The sequence below is a fragment of the Zalophus californianus genome, chromosome 14, assembly GCF_009762305.2.
Source record: "Zalophus californianus isolate mZalCal1 chromosome 14, mZalCal1.pri.v2, whole genome shotgun sequence".
Taxonomy (NCBI): Eukaryota; Metazoa; Chordata; class Mammalia; order Carnivora; family Otariidae; genus Zalophus; species Zalophus californianus.
In genome coordinates, this window is record NC_045608.1 from 7,712,593 (window position 1) to 7,733,870 (window position 21,278).

Here is a 21,278-nt window from a genome sequence, read left to right on the forward strand (position 1 = left end):
TCAACTAATCTGCCAGTAATAAAGGAAACCCTCCAGAAAGAGACAGGAAGGATGGGGGCAGAGAGACCCTGAGTAAGTTACACAGGGTTTGAGAAGGTGGGGCCTCTGAACCAAGAGCCCCCAGCAACAGCAGCAGAGGCTCCTGGAAGATAAAGGGCTATGCGACCTCCTGGCACACTCTGGTGCTGGGTCCCACCACAGAAAGATAAGACCAAGACTGCAACATCAGCAGCCAGATGCTCACCAGGCCCTCTTGGATTTAAATTAATATTTAATTTCTTAAGTAAAACATGAAGACATTATCCTCGTTAAAAATTAAAACCCTACAGCTATGGCTGGAGTCGGCTATGAATATCCCACATCCTGTCTTCTCCCCTTTCTCCAGAGGTAACTACAGTTACCACTTTCTTCTAGACTTTTGTGTATGTATTTTTCCAGACTGTAGTCTATTTATCTATGCACTTGTATATTCTATATGGACCTATTTGTACATATATACACATAAAAATATATACATATATATGAAAAATACACACTGTTGCAAAAATGACTTGTTCCTAATACTTAGTCTCCTTTACTTCCTTTAGTAACAGGACCCCATGAGTAGTAGCTGGGCACATGGCCATCCAGTAACAGACATTTCCCAGCCTCCCTTGCAGCTATGTGTAGCCCCAGGATGAGTTAGCCAAAGGGATGCAGGTAGAAGTGATGTGTCTAAGTTCTGAACCACATCTTTATAAGGAGCTGCTTGCCCTCCATTGTCCCTTTTCCTGACTGGGATATGGCGACAACAGGTGCAATTACCTTGAAACCAGAGATGGAAGCCACATGATGTCAGTGGCAAAGCCCAGTGTCCCTTCCCCAGCCAAACCAACCTCGGCTGACCTCATGTGACAGAGCTTCCCACTTGTGATGCTGTTAAAACAAGATCGCCCATCCTTTAGCACTCCTCACAGACAGAGGTGGGATCTCTGTTCCCACCTCTTAAATATAGACAGGCTTGTGGCTGGTTTGACCAATAAAATACGGCAGGAGGAACACTACAGTCTCTGAGAAAAAAGTCATGGAAGGCCATGTGGCTTCTGCCTTATTTGCTGGAACACTTGCTTTTAGAGCAAACAGTCCAACTACCCTGAGGCCACCATGCTGTACGGAAATCCTAACCCATAGAGAAGTCACATGTAGGCACTCTGATCAATAGTCTCAACTAAGACAAACATTCTTGTCGTTTCAGCTCAGACATTTAAATGTGTGGGCAAAGAACCACCAGATGATTCTAGCCACAGCCATGTAAGTTACTCCCAGCCATTCAAGTCTTCCCAGCGAAGGCCCCTGACACCATAGAGCACAGTCAAACCATTCCCATCATGCCCTGTCTAAACTCCTAACCCACAGAATCCAAGAGCAAAATGTAATTATTGTTGTTTCACATAGCAACACATAACTGAACACCACTTACCCTGGACCACACCTCCCTTTGGACCGTTATGTGAGAAAGACGCTGCCTCATTTAAGCCTTTTTTTTTTTTTTTTAATTTGGGGATCTCTTTTGTTATAGCAGCTTAGCTTATACCCTAAAGTACATACTTCTGATTTTTAAAAATATATTAACGGTATCAGAATTTAGATATGATTCCACAAGTTTCTTTTTCTCACTCAACAATATGTCTTGAAGATCTACCAACATAAGAATGTATAGATAGACTTCATTCTTTTTAGTGCTATGGAACATTTCATGCTATGGACATACTATGGCTTACTGAGCCATTCTATTGCTGGATATTTAGGTTGTTTCCAGTCTCTGCCTATAACCAACAATGCAACATTGACTAACATCCTCACAGGCATACACACAAGCATCTCTCTCGGGAAGAGAAGAAGGATTCCTGGGTCAGAGTGTACAGCCTTGTTTTTAGTTTTAATAGATCTTGGCAAACTGCCCACAGAGTGGCTGTACCAATTTATACTCCCACCCACAGCTTATGACAGCTGTCGACAGTCACCTCACCAACACTCAATGACATCTACTTTTCTACAGGCACTTCTCTAATCTCTGCTGGTGATATTTTCTGCTCCATCCTAAGACATCAGACTGGGTAGGGATAGGAAGTCTGTGAGCCTTTCCACAATTTTGTCCCCTGGCATATGGAGTCACTCCTGCTCCCCTCTGGTTCTTTCTCTCTGCTCTCAGCTAGAGCCACTTCCCAGGGGAGATCTTATTTTGGAGACCATACATCTGGTCCACTCTTGTCTTCAGTTCCAGACTGAGGATTTGTCAGCTATGAGGAGGACAATGTGGGGTTGTGGGGGGAGGTATGAGGGGGGTTCAGAAACAGGGTCCTTAGTGTGACATACTCTCCATTTCCAGGGCATTCCTCGCCCACGCCCAGACTCTGTAGATTTCCTCATACCAGTCCCACAAGCAGTAGGAAAGGTTATCAATTCATTTCTTGGACCCTAACTTTTCTTCAGACAGCTGCCTCTTCTAACTGTGGTAAAATACATATAACACAAAATTTACCATTTTAATCATTTAAAATTTAATTTAAATTTAAATTATTTAAATAATAATTTAAAATAAATTTTAAAATAAATTTTAAATTTATTAAAATTTTCCTAATTTTAATAAAACACATATAAAATTACCATCTTAATAATTTTAAGTGTAGGGGACGCCTGGGTGGTTCAGTTGGTTAAGCAGCTGCCTTCGGCTCAAGGTCATGATCTCAGGGTCCTGGGATCGAGCACCAAACAGGACTCCCTGTTCAGTCAGCATGGAGTCTGCTCCTCCCTCTGCCCCTCCCGCTCGTGCTCTCTCTCTCAAATAAATAAAATCTTTTTAAAAAAAACTAAAATAATAATGTTAAGTGTATAATTCAGTGGCATTAGGTATGTTCACATCATTGTGAAACCATCACCACCATTCCATCTCCAGAACTTTTTCATCATCCCAACTGAAACTCCAAACCCATCACATAATAACTCCACTTTGTTTCCCCAGCCCCTGGCAACCACCATCCTACTTTGTCTATGAATTTGACCCTCTAGATACTTTATATAAGTAGAAACGTGTATTGTCTTTTTTTTTTGAAAGCCAAACAGAAGAGAATACAGTTTAACTGAATCATACAACATGTGAACCCTTCTACTTCTTCATAATTTAAGTCTGACTTCTCAGAAATATTTTGGGAAGAAAATGCAGGGAGCTTTTTGGGGGGCAAGGGGAGATAAGTGATTACATTTTTTAAAATTCCAGTTAGTTAATAAAAAGTGTTATATTACTTTCAGGTATACAATACAGTGATTCAACAATTCCATACATCACCAGGTGCTCATCACAAGTGCCCTCCTTCATCCCCATCACCTATTTAACCCATCTCCCCCTCCCCTCTCCTCTGGTAATGGTCAGTTTGTTCTCTATAGTTAAGAGTTTGTTTCTTGATTTGCCTCTTTATTCCCCCTTTGCTTGTTTTGTTTCTTAAATTCTACATATGAGTGAAATCATATGGTATTTGTCTTTCTCTGACTTATTTTCACCTAGCATAATACCTTCTAGCTCCATCCACATCATTCCAAATGGCAAGATTTCATTCTCTTATGACTGAATAATATTCCATTGTATATATATCTACCACATCTTCTTTATCCATTCATCATTCGATGGACACTTGGGCTGCTTCCATATCTTGACTATTGTGAATAATGTTACAATGACCATTTGGGAGTATAGGTACCTGTTTGGAGTCCCTGCTCTCGGTTCTTTTGGGTATATACCCAGAAGCGGGATTGCTAGATCAAATAGTAATTCTATATTTAATATTTTTTTAGGAACCACCATACCATTTTCCCAGCTGCACCACTTTACAACAGCTGTTTCTTTTTTTTTTTTTAGAGTGCTTTTTTTTTAAGATTTTATTTATTTGACAGAGAGAGACACAGCGAGAGAGGGAACACAACCGGGGGCAGAGGGAGAGGGAGAAGCAGGCTTCCCACTGAGCAGGGAGCCTGATGTGGGGCTCAATCCCAGGACCTTGGGATCATGACCTGGGCATCGAAGGCAGACGCTTAACGACTGAGCCACCCAGGCGCCCCTACAACAGCTGTTTCTTGATGGACTGTCCATGGGTGGTTCTGGGAGGTGGGGAATACAATTCTTGTCTTCCCTTGGAATCCCTGGCTATTCTCTGCACATGAGGGTGTCTCCAGAAGACCCTCAATTAGACCTGTGCTTTGAAATGCTTCTTCCAGGGGCAGGATGAGCCACACTGCAGCAATCCAATCCTGGCTTTCATCCAGTCAGCCTTGAACCTGTAGCCTCAAAAGGAACTGGTCACCATATGGAAGCCTTCTGTTGTTTTTGCCAACTAGGCAGATATTCCCCTTCTGGTTAATGTATCCACAGTTTCTTTGGAAATCCAGCCCTCCCCACACTCAGTTACTGAAATCTGGCTAGGAATGGGGTTGAACCTGCCCCAGGTTCCAGGGCATATGACCCGGGCCTGGCCAATCAGAGTATCAGCCTCCAGACCCAACTGGCTAATTCAGGGACAGGCATTCAAAACCAACAAATCTCAATTGCTGGGGCGGGGTGAGGGGGGTAGTTTTTATCAGAACTGCTGAAAAAGAGAAGCTCTTCTTCCAGTAGTTTGAAGGAGGAAGAGCTCATGTGAGCCCAGAGTTAATGGAGCTGTCTTGCTTGAGCATGAATCCAACTGATGGGAAAACAGGGCAGAGGCAGATGAAGGCTGAGCCTTGATGGTTTCATTTGAGCCCCTAGATCGACTCATATTTGAAGATGGTATACCTTTGGCTTCCCAATTACACAAACAAATCCTGTTTTATTTGGTTTGGCTTTGCCAGATTGGATTGAAGGTCATCATTTCAGAGGCAAGTGTCAGAATCTAGATTAAAATGCCAAAGCACAGAGTTTTCCTTCTGGGCAAAGTTAATCACACCAGGTAAGAACAGAAGCCACAAACCTTGGGACTCATTATTACCAACCTCTTGCCCTGGGCACTATCATCCTAAAGACACCAAAAACAAGGACTTGGAGCCCTGTCGAATGAATCCTTCATCAAGCCACTAACTAAATAGGCACCCCAAAATGTAGATCGCCGAACAATCAAATTGGGTGTTTTTTTCTACAAACCAAAAACTTAAGCCATCATTTTTTAACAGCTTTGAGGTATAATTCACATACCATAAAACTCACTCATTTTATGTGTACAATTCAGTGATGCCTATATATTTACCAAGCTATCCAACTATTGGCATAGCCAGTTTCAGGATATTTCACCACCCAGTAAGATCCCTCACGTCTATGACAACATCGCTGCTCCCCCCACACCCCTCCCTTCAGCCTGCTGGCAACAACTAATCTACCTTCTGTCCCTATAGATTTGTCTTTTCTGGATAGTCCATATAAATGGAGTCATACCATATGTGGTTTGGGGTCTGGCTTCTTTCACTCAGCATCACGTTTCTGAGGTTTATTCATGTTGTAGCATACACAAGGATCCCTGCTTCCTGAAAGTTCCCGTTATGCCATTGTGCTTTTGCTTTTATGAAAGACCGCAATTAGTAAGGTAATGACTTTTTTCATAAAAGTGAAAATCCTCTTCGGATCTCTTTTGGTTAGCAAAAACAGGTACTAATGGAGGTCTTTCGAAAAAGCAGTGGTGTAACTCGAACTTTCAGAAAGCAGGGGATACTCTTCGCTTTACGCCATTCTGGTTTATGAAAGGTTTCATTGGAAGGCTGTACTTTCGGATAGTAGGGGGGGAGCACATGTTATTCTGCTTTTATTGCTACTTAACAATAAAAATTTAGTATAGATGCATCACACTTTGTTTATCCAATCACCTGTTATCAGACATTCCAGTTATTTCCACTTTTTGACTATTATAAATAATACTTCCATGAACATGTACAAATCTTTGTGCAGACCTATTTTCATTTCTCTTGGGTAGATACCTAGGAATGGAATTACTGGTCATATGGTAAATGTATGTTTAACTTTTAAAGAAAATGACAAACTGCCAAACCACTATTTCTATTTCTAAACTTGGCAGCGGTGGATTGGAACATGGGAAACACCAAACACAGGGAGTCCGCACTCTGCAACCGGTGCAGGGAGTACCAGCTTATTAAATGTGATTGACTCCCACATCGAGTTGCTACCTCTAAAAATAACCCAGAGTGCTGGGGGCACCAAAGCAGACAAGCAGCTGCAGAAGAAAGAAAGAAAAGACTCCATTCGGGAGCCCTCCCCACCCCCCCCCACCCCACCCCCCCCCCCCCCCCCCCGCCATCCCCTAACTTGTCTAGTTCAAGGCCAAAGAAAAGAAACACACTTGATAGAGTATCTAAGGATGGAGCTTTAGGCCGTAAAAAAAAAAAAAAAAGAGGATAATTATAAGCAAGCATTGCCAGTAAAGAATCAAATGCTAACTATATGAATTTAGTTAAAATCTCCAAAAGAGAAAATACAAGCATAGTACACCACCCGATTCTGCAGTAAATAATACCTGCATGGTCATAATCATGTAAATAATTGACAGTGAACCTATAGAGCTGCCTTTCGTCTTCTCTTTCAGTTTTATTTAAGTAGTCTCTACACCCAACATGGGGCTTGAACTCATGACCCCAAGATCAAGAGTCGCATACTCTTCCAACTGAGCCAGCCAGGCGCCCCAGAGCTGTTTTTCTTTATAAGCCTTTTGGTACTGTTGGGTTACTTTTTGGTCTCCTGCTCATTTTATTATGAAATATTTCAGGCATACAAAAAAAGACAGAAAATCATATAACTGATAGAAAATAAACATCAGCACTCATATTCTCACCCTCAGTTTAAGAAATAATAGTAGTACACAAGGCGCCTGAGTGGCTCAGTCGGTTAAGCGACTGCCTTCGGCTCAGGTCATGATCCTGGAGTCCCGGGATCAAGTCCCGCATCGGGCTCCCTGCTCGGCGGGGAGTCTGCTTCTCCCTCGGACCCTCCCCCCTCTCATGCTCTCTCTCTATCTCATTCTCTCTCTCAAATAAATAAATAAAATCTTTAAAAAAATTAAAAAAAAAAAAGAAATAATAGTAGTACACAGAGAGTTAAAAGCCCCCTAAGTGGGGCGCCTGGGTGGCTCAGTCGTTAGGCGTCTGCCTTCGGCTCGTGTCATGATCCCAGGGTCCTGGGATAGAGCCCCTCCTCGGGCTCCCTGCTCTGCAGGAAGCCTGCTTCTCCCTCTCCCACTCCCCCTGCTTGTGTTCCCTCTCTTGCTATGTCTCTGTCAAATAAATAAATAAAATCTTTGAAAAAAAAAAAAGCCCAAGAGGGGAACCCCTTTGCTGGTTATTTCTGCCCCCATGCTCACCCCAGATCAATTCTTTCTCTGTGCCCAGAGGAGGCTGACCCCTATGGACTGCATTCCCTGGACTCCCTTACCCTGCCTCCCACTTGGGATTAGCCTACGGGATGCACAACAGGAAGAGACAGAAGCTGGGGTATTTGTTCTTCCTGCCTCCTCTGTTCTGCTGCAGCCTTCAACCATTACACCTCCTGTTCTGCAGCTCTCCTTCCCCAGCAACAAGCTTTGGCCAAGCTCTGGTGATGGCCCCCCTCCCTCTACTCCTTTAGGAACAGGACTGGCCCCAGCTCTAGGGGCCTCACCCTTAAACTGCCACACCTTTGCAAATAGTCCCTTCTTTAAATTCCTTTGAGTGAGATCCTTCTGGAGCGTCATTTGCTTTTCACCAGGATCCTGCCCAATCTCCCCTATACTGAATCTGGCCCATATCACTCCCCTGTACTATATAAACATGTATCAGCAAGCAATACATAGTATTGTTTTGAATGTTAATTTTATCATACATGTCATACTATATATATGTCTCTGCAACTTTCCACTCAATGTTGCTCTTCTTTTAAAAACATTTATCCAGGGGCACCTGGGTGGCTCAGTTAGTTAAGCGACTGCCTTCAGCTCAGGTCATGATCCTGGAGTCCCTGAATCAAGTCCCGCATCAGGCTCCCTGCTCGACAGGGAGTCTGCTTCTCCCTCTGACCCTCCCCCCATCTCATGTGCTTTCTCTCATTCTCTCTCTCTCTCAAATAAATAAATAAAATCTTTAAAAAAAAAAACATTTATCCATGTTGACACATGTAGCTCTAGTTTATTCATTCTGCTCATCATACCCCACTCTACGGATGTTCAGTGGAATCACCCATTTGGAAGAACATTAGGTTTCCAGTATTTAGTTGTTACAAACAAGAGTTCTGAAAATTCTTGAACATCTCTACTTGGATATTTAACTTTGCGGCTATGTATTACTTCTAAACATGCAGGATGGATTAAAAGAGAGGGAGAGAGAGAAGCGCTAACATTGGCTCTGTGAGCTGGGATGCCCATACCTCCTTTCCTACACGGCTAATTACCATCCTTTTACGCCACGTGTAGAAGACACAAACAAGTGGGTTTCTGGTGGAGGCTTAGGCAATCTGCTGCCTCTCCTGTTCTCTGAGGACCCAAGCTCTGCCCCAATGGGAAAATGAGGTTAATGATTCAAGGTCTTGGCATGGCTGTGAAACATCTGGAAATGCCTGCTCAGTACAACTTGGCTAAATCATAAGATCCAGAACCTGAGTCCACATGTACTGCAAGAATTGCCAGCAATGGAATCTCATGGCCTTTTCAGACAGGGGTCTGGCCCAGAAGCATTGCAAGTTGGTGGGCAACCCAGTAGGATGCACCAAAATGTGGTGTCTGATAGCAGCGTTTCTCTCTACTGGAAGTTTCTGAGAGATTACATTTATATAATTCTCTTTCCAAGGAATCGAGTTCAAATAAACATTTCTGAATGCTGAGTATACTTCACTAAGACTCATCACCATGAAAACATCACTAAGGATGGCAAGTTGACTTCAACGAAACAGCATCAATTCTACATTGGAAAGAATTCTGAGTCATGTGCCAGGATTGATTCGTGATGTCTGTTACAGGAGCAGTAAGTGCGGGTATTAGACATGGGTGTCAGACATTTGGGAGGCAGAATAACCTAAACTCTTCATATCCAGAGTCTGTCACTTCTTAGCAGTCATATAAGCTGTTTGTATCTCAGTTTCCTCAGCTGTGAAGAGGTTAGGAGATGAGGTATATGTAACAGGCCATATACTGGTTTATTTTTTTTTAAATCAGTTTTATTGAGGTATAATTTACATATCAATTCATCAATTTCCAGGTGTACAACTCAAGGAATTCTGGCAAATATATACAATTGTGTAAACACCACCACAATCAGGACATAAAACAAAGGTTCACAAACTTTGCCGGTTCACCATGCCTTTCATGTCTCAGTACACTTTCCACAGTCCTCAGGCCAAATAATTGAAAAGTATTTATGTCCTAACAACTCAGTAGCCTTTTTGGGGGGAAAAAAAGAATACGCAGAGATTGACAAAAACGTTTTTATTTCATTCCAAAATAACCAAAATTATTTACTAATGGGATGTGTGTGCCTATTGGGCTCTGCACAAATTCTCAAAACTTGGAATCAGATGGGACACTGTCAACCTCATTTCTTTTTCCACATGGATTTTCTCACAGTACCTGATTTTAATCATAGATCATTAAAAACCTAACTTTACAAAGATATGACATCAAAAAGAATGTAGTGTGATCTAATGTGCAAGTACGAAATACCCCAAGTTAGCAGTCTAAGAGGTGTATGACAGATGTCATTGTGTTTCCCTTGAAAATTGAAATTATCCCATAGTGTCACTGAGAGCTTGATGCAGCTCCTTGGGGGTACCTTGACACAGTCTGGGAATTACAGATATAGACTGTTTCTATTACTCCCCAAGAGATGCCTGTCCAGCATCCCTCTCTCTTTTTTTACTATCAGTATTTTCATTTTCCTTTATAGGACTATCCCTCCCTCATTTTTATTTCATATGGTTTGAGTGGCCCTCATTCCAGTCCTGGGCTCCAGCGGAGACATGAAAACCAAGGCCCAGCCAATCCGTGCCACAGTGACTGGTTAAGTAAGGGATAATCATGTGACCCACGTGGGGACAATGAGAGTTGGCCCTGGGACTCCTGCTGGAATTACCAGGGAAAAGATGCTCTGTTTTGGCCAGATTTGCTAAGCTGGTAGATGTCAGCCTGGGGTCACCCCAACATGGGAGAGACTGCCTGAGAATAAGGCTGATATAGAAGAAACAGAAGGGGGGGGTGCCTGGGTGGCTAGTCGGTTATGCGTCCAACTCTTGGTTTCGGCTAGGGTCATGGTCTCTGGGTCATGGGACTGAGCCCCACCTCGGGCTCTGTTCTTAGCACAGAGTCTGCTTGTCCCTCTCCCTCTGCTCCTCCCCCAAACTTGCCCGTGCACGCGCGCACACACACACACACACGTCTCTAAAATAAATAAATAAATAAAATCTTAGGGGAAAAGAAAGGAAGAAGAAGAAACAGAGAGAGACACACACACAGACAATTCACTGGAGCCCCTGGATCTAGCCTGGCCTGAAGCCATTTGTCACTGGATTTCCCAATATGTGAGCTAATAAATTCTTTTGGCTTAAAGCCAGTAGAACGGGGTTTCTGTCACTTGCAACTAAGAATCCTGACTAGTGTATTATATATACGCAGTGCTTTATTACATATATATTTATATTATATATATATTTATTGCATATATAAAGCACTGTACAAATGAAATGAGACCCCACAAGTTCAAAAGTTTCTTTCCAGAGCCAAGGGTCTCAAGATACTTTGGGAGCCCACAGTGTTAGGAACCCAAAAAATATCTGATGTACACAGCAGACCTGGGTTCAAATTCCAAAATTCCATGACTTCCAAGTTACTTAACATCTCTTAGCCTCAGTATTAAGCAGGGTTGGTCATTTAGATTAAATGGAATCATCCATGTATCATACAGTTAGCTCTTACCGTTATTACTGTCAGCCTTTGTTTTTTAGATAAAGAAACTCAAGCTCAGAGAGGTGGCTTGCTAACGGTTAGATACTAGACAGGTGCAGGCCTCAGGCCCGAACCCAGGAACTGTGACTCCCTGTCCAGGGTTCTTTCCACACAACGCACTTCTTTTTTTTTTTTTTTTAAAGATTTTATTTATTTATTTGAGAGAGAGAGAGAATGAGAGATAGAGAGCACGAGAGGGAAGAGGGTCAGAGGAAGAAGTAGACTCCCTGCTGAGCAGGGAGCCCGACGTGGGACTCGACCCCGGGACTCCAGGATCATGACCTGAGCCGAAGGCAGTCGCTTCACCAACTGAGCCACCCAGGCGCCCCACACAACGCACTTCTAAAGACAGAGACCCATAAGGCAATGCAAGATGGAAGAGAAACGAAAAGAGTACCCAGGGCACAGACCTGCCTTAGGTAAGTGGTTAAGAGTACAGACCTTGACGTTCAACAGCCTGGGTTTGAATCCTGACTCCAGCACTTACAAGACATATGACTTCGGGTATATGATTTTCCCTCTGTAAAATGGGATAACAAGATCTATTTCGTAGGGTTTTAATAAAATAATACTGACCTTCTTGCTTCTACCCTGTCCCTCTCGTGTCTATTCCATACACAGCAGCCAGAGGGGTGCCCGTTTCATTGGTAGGAAAGGCCAAAATCTTTACAGTGGCCCACCAGGCCCCTGCATTTCTGTGAGGTTAGGTTTAGGGAAAGGCCCTTCCGGCCACCTCCTTTCTGGATGGGAAGGGGTGGGGTCAGGTTTCCAGTGATGCAAGTCAGGAAACGCTTATTAAATCACCTGCCACCGTGTCTGTAAGTGACCTTCTGTGATCACACCACAGGCCACAGGGCCAAACATGTGCTGGTCTCAGACTGATGCTCAATTCACCAGCATGGCTGAAATCCCAGCCAGCCAAAACCGAAGTCCCCATAGCCACTTGACCTTGCCCCTGAGTCTAGTGAGGCCCTGGCAGAGACAAAGCACAGTCAAAAGAAAACAGATCCTCTCCTCTAGAAAGTCCCAGAGATTATGACTTTTGCAGGGCGGGGATTCCAAAGACCTTTCCAATCCTCTGGGGTCTGACAATTAGGTTTTCTCTTTCCTCCCTTCATTTGAAAAAGGGAAGGAGAGGTGAAACACAGAGATATTAGCTATGACCCCAAGAAAGACAGAATCAGAAAGATACAAACACGAAACCTACAAATCCCAGATTCAGAGGCAGATATAGGAAAATAAAGATAGACAGGAATTTTCTGGTAAAAAAATTAATCCTTCCTTTCTAGTTCCAATCTGTCCACCTGCCTACCTGTTGTGACTTCCCTGCTCTCCAATAAATGTCTCATATCTGAAAGTCTGTCCAACACATACCCAATGACAATGTACACCCTACTTATTATACACAAATCCCAGAAACTTTCATCTCAGGAGTTCAAAGCTCTCATATTTATTATGGGGGATATGGAAGTGAGAAGAGAGAGACAGGCCTCCCAGCACAATAACAGACATCCAAACTAAGCATTTAGAGTACTAAATTCTAGTAGCAGCTTTACCACTCAAGAGCTGTGTGATCCCAGTTGACTGAATTAGATTCTCAAGCTTCAGTTTCCTCATCTATGAAGATATAGACAATGTCTATGACCTTGACTCACGGGGCACTCTGTGGCCTTCCATCTATCACTGGCCTCTGACCCAGGAGTTGTCCACCAAAGCCTGAGGCCAGCAGGGTCCCTGCTCCCCAAAGGCCCAGGCCATTCCAGTACCCCCATTGCCGAAGAACTGAGTAGGGGACACCACGGTTTCCCCCCAGTCAGCTGTTCTCCAGCCCTTGATGTGCACCAGGGGACAAAATCCAGAATTCCCAATTCCTCTCTGTCCCTCACACACCGGAACCCCAAAGATCCCAAGTAAGAACACAACAACAAATCAAACGTCTCCTTTGCAAGCTCTGCTTGCCAAGACTAGCTATCTAATTGCTGTTGATTGCATTAATTGCATGGCTCTGAAGTGTTAGGACAACTCCTCCTCCTAGAGTAAGGCAGGGAAGGGAGAGGAATTCAGGAACAAAAACTCCACACAATAAAACGCTTCTCCCGGGCACCTGGGTGGCTCAGTAGGTTAAGTGACTGCCTTCGGCTCAGGTCATGATCCCAGGGTCCTGGAATCGAGCCCCACGTCAGGCTCCCTGCTCAGCGGGGAGCCTGCTTCTCCCTCTCCCTGCCACTCCCCCTGCTTGTGCTCTCTCTCTCTCTGACAAATAAATAAATAAAATCTTTAAAAAACAAAAACAAAAGTCTTCTCCCACTCCCAACCCTAACACCCCTTCCATGACTCCACAGCTGAACATGACCTGACAGTCCGGTAAGACAAAGTGTTAAGAGGCAGTTGAATCTTCTCGATGGGACTGGAGCCAGAAGGATCCCCTGGGAATTGGGTTGCCCCCCCCCCCCCCCCAAGCCCTGGACCTGAAGGAAAGGGCACCAACCCACACATGCTGCACAGGCCAAGAAAGGCATACTGGTTCTGGATACTTTTTCTCTGCTCATTCCTAGAACAGACCCCTCGCCCCCACCTTCCTGCTCCGTCTCTGCAGCACCCCTCTCTTTAAACATCAGGGCCTACTGCCTCAGGTCCAGAAGCCCCATCACAAACAATCTCCTCTCCCCTCCTCTGGACACAGTAAGAGGCCCACCAACTGGAGACAAGAGGTACATGGACAGGGAAAATGTCATTGCTCCAGCCAAGGATAGGAAGAAGTGGGGTGGAGCTGTGCAATGTGATTTCGGGCAAACAGAGTCCAACTTCAGAGAAAACAAACACAATCTAGTAGCTTGAGAGGAAAAAGCCCCATCTCCCAAACTGGTCCAGGAGTCCCTCTTGGCCAACCCCAGGGTTTCATATGAGGTGTCTCTAGTCGCCTGAGTTGGTAGCTGAGACCTGTCTGAACCTCCTTCCAGGAACAGTTCCTCCTGCCAGGACCCCACTGGGGCAATTTTCTCAAGGGACCTCTCTTATATCTGCCCTCACCCTACCGGGTATAAGGTCCTGGGCCAGATGGGTGAGGGCTGGGAGAAGCCTCTATCACGGAGGGAGACAACCCAGCTGTCAGAACTGACAGATGCCATCCACAACGCCAAACTCAGCCTGCAGCAGCGGCACAGAAGAGGGCACAGACACCAGAGCCCCCAAAGACGCAGAACAGGGTTCCCTAGTCTCTGCTCAAACCCTAGGGGTTCAAGGTGAACGGCTCCCAAGCACATCTCTCAAAATGTAGTTGCAGAAGAGATGGCTACCCCACCAGAACAGAGAAGTGGGGCTGCCAAAAGCAGGTGGACGGGGGTGCGGTTAGGGGAGACCCCTGCGGAGGTGGGGGCTGGGCTGTACTGTCAGTTCCAGCACATATCTGTCCCCTCAGGCCTCCCCCACATGACACACCTGGAACTTCCCCTCAGAGACCACAGACCAACTTTCTGCAGAGAAGGAGGCGCGCGGAGCAAAGAGCCGGTGCGAAGGCGGGGTAATGGGGAGCTTCGACCGGGCGCCCCAAGTGGATGAAGAACTGAAGTGCTGGGAGATAGGCGGGTGCTGGCCCACGCGGACCACCAGCCCCACAGTGCCCAGCCAGAGGCAGCCGCCTGGACCCTGATGGTCCCCACCGCCCCGCCTGGGTTAGCAGAAAGGGGAAGGCACTGCACCGCAGGTAGCAGAGTTGCGCGACCAGGTGGCCCGGCCCTACCTGCAATTCCTGAAATTCTCCCTCCAGCTCGTGCCACTCGCGCTCGCAACGCTCCAGCTGGCCGGACATGGTGCGACGGTGCGAGGCGGCGGCGGCGGCAGCTCCCGCAGCGTGGCGCGGGCGGCCACCAGCACCCCAGCCCCTCAGCTCGCCGGCCGCCTTCGGAGGCACCAGCTGTTCTTGCGCAGCCGGAGCCACGCGCGCACCTGACGTCACAGCCCCCGCCCCAGCGCCCGCCCCACCCCCTCGCCGGGAGGCAGGACCCCGCGCATGCGCACGCACCTCCCCTAGCTCCTCCCCCGCGCGCCCGCGCGCCGGCTAGTTTTGCGGGTCTTGGCAGGGTCTGTTGCTGCCCCCTTGAGAATGCTTCTGCGCTTCCAGTCTCTCCCAGCTGAGGCTGGGGAACTTGTCCACAAGCTGCATTTGCAGAGCTGATTTTACTTAGATTGTGTTTATTTGGGATGTCTGGAGTCGGGAGGATGGAAGATTTGGGGGAGGTGAAAGCTCACCACTCCTTGGCATTGCCTAACCAGAGCCAAAGCCAACGGCCTGGAATGCTAGAACTGACATTGACCATCCAGCAAGGTCGCCAGGCAGGGCGGGGAAGCGCAGAGAGGGACCCGTCGTCTTACCAGGTCATGACTTACTGCAACGAATACATCCTAGACTCCTGCCCCCTAAGATTCTGCGTGACTCTCTCGACAGCTGTGTCTGTCGCTCGTATGATACCACTGCCTCCCTCTCCCTGCATGGACCTACAAGATCTATCCCTGCCTAGCTTCCCAGTCACATCTCCTATCTCACTCCCCCGGATCAGTACTTCCTGACACTGTTTTTTCCTCTTCCTACCCTTGAGGGAACATTTCCTCTAAATCTTCATATGGTTGCCTTTTTGTCATCATTCAAGCCTTAGTTCAAATGACACCTGTATTAATTTCCTAGGGCTGCTGGGGCACCTGGCTGGCTCAGTGGGTAGAGCAAGCAACTCTTGATCTCAGAGTCCTGAGTTCAAGCTTCATGTTGGACATGGAGCCTAATTACAAAAGAAAGAAAAAAGGAAGGAAGGAAAGAAGGAAAGAAAAAGGAAAGAAAGGAAAGGAAAGGAAGGAAGGAAGGAAGGAAAGGAAAGAAGGAAGGAAGGAAGGAAAGAAAGAAAGAAGAAAGAAAGAAAGAAAAGAAAAGAAAGATCGATCAATAGATAGATCGATCGATCCTGGATCTGCCTTAACCACAAATTGTGCTGTTTAAATACCGGAAACTGCGCTGTTTAAATACCACAAACTGAGTGGCTTAAACAATAGAAATGTATTCTGTCACAGTTCTGGAGCCTAGAAGTATGAAATCAAGGTGTCAGCAAAGACATGCTCCAAGACTGGGTAAAATCTTTCCTTGCTTCTTCCTAGCTTGTAGTGTGGCCCTCAATCCTTAGCATTCCTTGGCTTGCAGCTTCATCCCTCCAGTCTCTGCCTCTGTTGTTACATGGCCTTCTTCCTTGTGTGCTTGTCTCCGTGTCCTCTCCTCTTATAGAGACACCAATCTTACTGGATTTAAGGGTCCACTCACTCCAGCATGACCTCACCTAAGTTGAACTAATTACATCTGCAAAGACCCTGTTTCCAAATAAGGACAACCTTCTGAGGTAATGGGTATTAGAACTTCAGCATATCTTTCTGGGGGACACAATTCAAACAGTAACAACACCTCTAGAAAAAAGACCTGTCCTGAATACCCAGAGCTTCATGCCTCGTCCCAGTCACTTATATGTCACCTGTCTTATTTCCTTCATATAAGTTACCATTGTGTGAAAGTGTTTGTCTCCATGTTGGTTGTATGAATCCCTCCATGGGTATATAGTCTGCATGAGATCTCAGGGATCTTTTCTCTGTCTTGGTCATCATCGTATCCCCAGAGCTTGGCACATAGTAGGCCCTTAATATTTGTTGAAGGAATAAACATGAAAGATCATCTACTGCAGAGGTTCTCAACTTTTGGGGTTCACAAACCACTCTAAAAACTCTGGGAAATATACACCTAAGCACACAGAGAAATATTCAGAATTCTTAACTGATGCCTGAATAAAAGCGTGACTTACTCAAGATTCCCAGCTAATTAATGACCGACTTTGAATTATGATTTTCATCCCTGGAGGCTGGAACTTCAGCATATCTTTGGGAGGCACAGTTCAACTCATAACAATACCTCTCAATAAAAGTGAAACAAGGCTTGTTTGCATGCCTGGTTATTGCTGATGGAATGTCAGGCATTGTGAATTTTACCTTGTTGATCGGTTCCCTTCCTCCACCCCTTTTTCTTCTCTTTCTCCCCACCTTCTCCCTCCCCCTCCTTTTGTATTTCAGTTTCCCTAAAAATATTCTTGAGCTTTACATTAGACGCAATTACCTAGAAACAATGTTATCCTTTCAAATCTTGCTTTTAACATTTATCTTGGGACTAAAACAGTGCTCAGTCTAGAGCTGATTTTTTCCCCACTACGTGAGGCAAGACCAATACATCATGAAGTTTTCAGTCTGGCTGGTGGGACGAGGCACTATTCCTGGGCCAGTGTGAATGCTGTACACTCTTACTTCTAATCATTTTAGGTGGTTCTTTCCTTGGCTTCAGGTGGTTGTCCTTGCATACGTGTTGACCAGCGCTCAGCTGACTGCTGGAGGGGGTTCAGTGGGCTTCTGGATACTCTGTGTGCAGCTGTTCCCTCTCTAAAATTCTAACCTCCTTGGCCCCCCTGGCTCTCAGCTCTATCTTCTCAACTCGGGGTCTGCCAGGCTTCACCTGGGATCCCCTCCCTGCACCATCACCTGTAAACGCTCTCGGAACAATAAATGGGACAATGTTAGAATAACTCCTACAATTTGTTTCCTGTTTCTCAGTGACCCCGTCCTCTGTTGACTGATGTCCAGTGTCTTGAATAAAAAACATAATTTCATGTATATTTTCCCCATTTTGTGGTTGTTTCAGATAAGAAGGTAAATCTGGGGGCGCCTGGGTGGCTCAGTCGTTAGGCGCCTGCCTTCGGCTCAGGTCATGGTCCCAGGGTCCTGGGATCGAGCCCTGCATCGGGCTCCCTGCTCGGCGGAGAGCCTGCTTCTTCCTCTCCCACTCCCCCTGCTTGTGTTCCTTCTCTCGCTGTGTCTCTCTCTGTCAAATAGATAAAATCTTAAAAAAAAAAAAGAAGGTAAATCTGGTCCATGTTACTGTATCTTGGCCAGAAGCAGAAGACAGCATAATGCATTTGGGATCCGTGTGCATCAATAGTTTGTTTCTTTTTTTCTTCTGCTGAGTATATTTCACTGTATGCTGGATTTACTTCTCCATTCTTTATCCATTCACCAGCTGAGGGACCTTTGCATTGTTTCCAGTTTGGATTGATTATGAATAAAGCCACTATGAACATTTATGTAAAATATTTAATTATGAAAAGGACAATTTTACATTAAAATCCAAACTTTAATTTTTTTTTTTAAGTAATCTCTACACCCAGCTTGGGGCTTGAATTTACAACCCTATGATCAAGAGTTGCAGGCTCTACCAACTGAGCCAGCCAGGTGCACCTAAAATCCAAACTTTTACTTTCTTTTGAAAAACGGGAAGATCTCATCACACTGGGCTCACATTCCTGCATAGCAATGGACTGGAACAGAGTAAAAATATCCCCTTCGCAATGGGCTTGCCACTTGCCACAGTCCTCACCAAGCTCAATTGTCTTGCCCCAGACTACTTCACGTATTTATGCAAACTGTAGTCCTTGGGGCCACCTGAATTTGAGACTCCCAATATAATATGTCATGAAAATTACAAAACCATATGGACCACTCATATGGTGAAAAAAACAGAAACAAGTTTACTTAATTGGGGTTAGTGGAATCAAAAAGGAAACACAGGGCCTTGAAGGATGAGAAAAGTGTCACCAAGCAGAGGATTTGGGAAGATGCCCCTCCACCTCTGCCGGCAGCTACTCAATCCAAGCAGGTCCATCTGCCCCAAGCTACCTGTGGGCAGGAGAGGCTGGGCCTGTCCCCCAGGGAGATCTGGGCAGGTGCACCTTATCTGCAGGCTGGCCCGCAGTCAGGCTGCAAATCTAAGGGGCTGTTCTCTCTGTGGGGTCAGGACTCGGTATGCATTATTCACGAGCCCTTTTGTAGATGGCAGGGGCTGGCCACCCCAATAAGCATAGCCAGAAGTATCAGATCTTACCTGGCTGCCACCCTGTCCTGGTTCCCGCCCAAAGTGCTTTCAGACTCACTTGTCAGCTCCCTGGGACTTGATCTGGCTCTGCTTAAGGACTTTGATCACGAGGGGTGAGAAAGTGTGTTATCCCTGCCCACACCACCAGGGGGAAATCTCCCCTATTTGTTCTCTTTAAGGCACTCAGGAATCTGTCAGTCTGAGACTTTGTACAACTAGCTGGGAAGAGTCATAAAAGTAGCAAACACATAGCGCTCATTATGTGCCTGGTGCTCTTGTATATACTTCATGTATATGCATTAATGCATTTAGTCTTCAACAGCTTTGAGGAAGGATCTCTATTCCCCTGTTTGACAGGTGAATATTTTAAGGCGTAGTTTCTCCATCTTTTAATGTGATCAAGAACTACCTTCTGAAGATTTCATTAAATGCAGATTCTGATTCACTAGGTGCTAGGAAGGGCCAGCGATCCTGTAATTCTACAAGCTCCCAGCCAATATCATTGGTCCGAGGACCACATTTTAAATAGCAAAAGTCCAAGTTGCAGAGAGGTGAAGTAACTTATCCAAGATCATCCAGCTACTTGCGTGTTACAGGATGCCAAGAGCTAATTCTAAAAAAAGAGCATCTGTCCAAGGAGAAATGAAAATTCCAGGGACTTTTCCTTCATCGGCTTCCCACAAATGCCCTTGCTCAAAATAGTCCCCAAAGATTTTAACAAGCAATTTGGGCAAAGATGTTTATAGCAGCACTTTTTAGATCGCTGGAAACATCCCAAATGCCCCACAGCAGGGAAACGGTGAAGCTGTAGTCTGTTCCATATAATACGATATGGCTGTTAAAATGGTCAGTATGGGAACTAAATGGATGCCTGTAAACAGGTATATTAAACTGTGTTAAGTAAAAAAGTAGAGCCCAAAATATTGTGTATATACTGATTAAGGGTACATGGTCATTCCTGCACCCTGAAAAAGATTGGGTGAATTTAGTATAATTCAATTCCATCAATTGATGGAATTTTTTTTTCTAAAATGTTTTTCAGGTGCTTGATAGAAATTGTAAGCCCCTATCTTTCTGTTCATGGATTTTTTTTTTAAAGATTTATTTATTTATTTGAGAAAGCGAGAATGAGAGAGAGAGCGAGTACATGAGAGGGGGGAGGGTAAGAGGGAGAAGCAGTCTCCTCGCTGAGCAGGGAGCCCGATGCGGGACTCGATCCCAGGACTCCAGGATCATGACCTGAGCTGAAGGCAGTCACTTAACCAACTGAGCCACCCAGGCGCCCTCTCTTCATGGGTTTGTTTTTTTTTTTTTTTAGTTTTATTTATTTAAGTAATCTCTACGCCCACCCTGGGGTTCAAACTCACAACTCTGAGATCAAGAGTCATGCATGCTCTTCCGACTGAGCCAGCCAGGTGCCCCAGTTCACAGGTTTATAATGTAAACAGCAAGCATTATTATTAAATTTCATTTATTTAGTGTTTACTCTTCAGGTATCAAAATGCCCTTTCTATCCTTGTTCAGTTATTTGCATTACTGCACCTAACTGGGGCTGTAAGTCCTGGCTGGAAGGGCATGTGATTTCTTTGGCCTAGCCAAACCCGAGTTCAAACCCCAGCCCTCCCACTTGTCAGATGCATGACCTTGAGTCCATAATTCACCTTCTCTATAAACAGGGGTTGCTCTCGTAGTATTGTCGTGAGGATTAATGCATTAATATAGATAAAGTGCCCAGCACTATGTAAGTACCAGAAAGCACTGACGATATATTTGGGTTTTTAAAAAAAAATAAACATTTTATTTTGGGATACTTTTAGATTTACAAAGCTGCAAAGAGAGTACAAAGAGTTCCCACATACTCTTCACTCAGTTTTCCCTCATGCTGACAATTTACGTAACCATGACACCTTTATCAAAACCAAGAAATTTGGCGCCTGAGTGGCTCAGTCAGTTAAGCATCTGCTTTCGACTCAGGTCATGATCCCAGGGTCCTGCATCAGGCTCCCTGCTCAGTGGGGAGTCTGCTTCTCCCTCTGCCTCCCCCCCCTACTTGTGTGTGCTCTCTCTCTCGCAAAAATAAATTAATTAAATCTTAAAAAAAAAAAAACACAAGAAATTAACACAGGCATATTACTATAAACAAACCTCCAGACTTTATTCAGATTTTTCCATTGATGTCCTTTTTCTGTTCCAGAATTCAACCTGACATGGCACTTAGGCTTCCTGTATTTAATAGTCTCCTATCTCAGTGTTTCCTTGGTTATCATGACCTTGACAGTTTTGAAGGGTAATATATATTGCTGTTGTTGTTGTTAAGTAAATTCTATGCCCAACATGGGGCTTGAACTCACAACTCTGAGATCAAG

General features: G+C 45.0%; 1 protein-coding gene across 2 annotated transcripts in view; it reads right to left on the bottom strand.

Moving 5' to 3' along the window:
- TMEM120B (transmembrane protein 120B) overlaps window positions 1-14,897 on the bottom strand; it is a 41,369-nt gene extending 26,472 nt beyond the window's left edge. For both annotated transcript variants that reach the window (XM_027576896.2, XM_027576895.2), the window contains exon 1: window positions 14,710-14,897. In XM_027576896.2, the coding sequence (XP_027432697.1) occupies window positions 14,710-14,778 (69 nt within the window). In that variant the 5' untranslated portion in view covers window positions 14,779-14,897. The remainder of the gene's footprint in view (window positions 1-14,709) is intronic.
- Window positions 14,898-21,278: the final 6,381 nt, after the last annotated feature.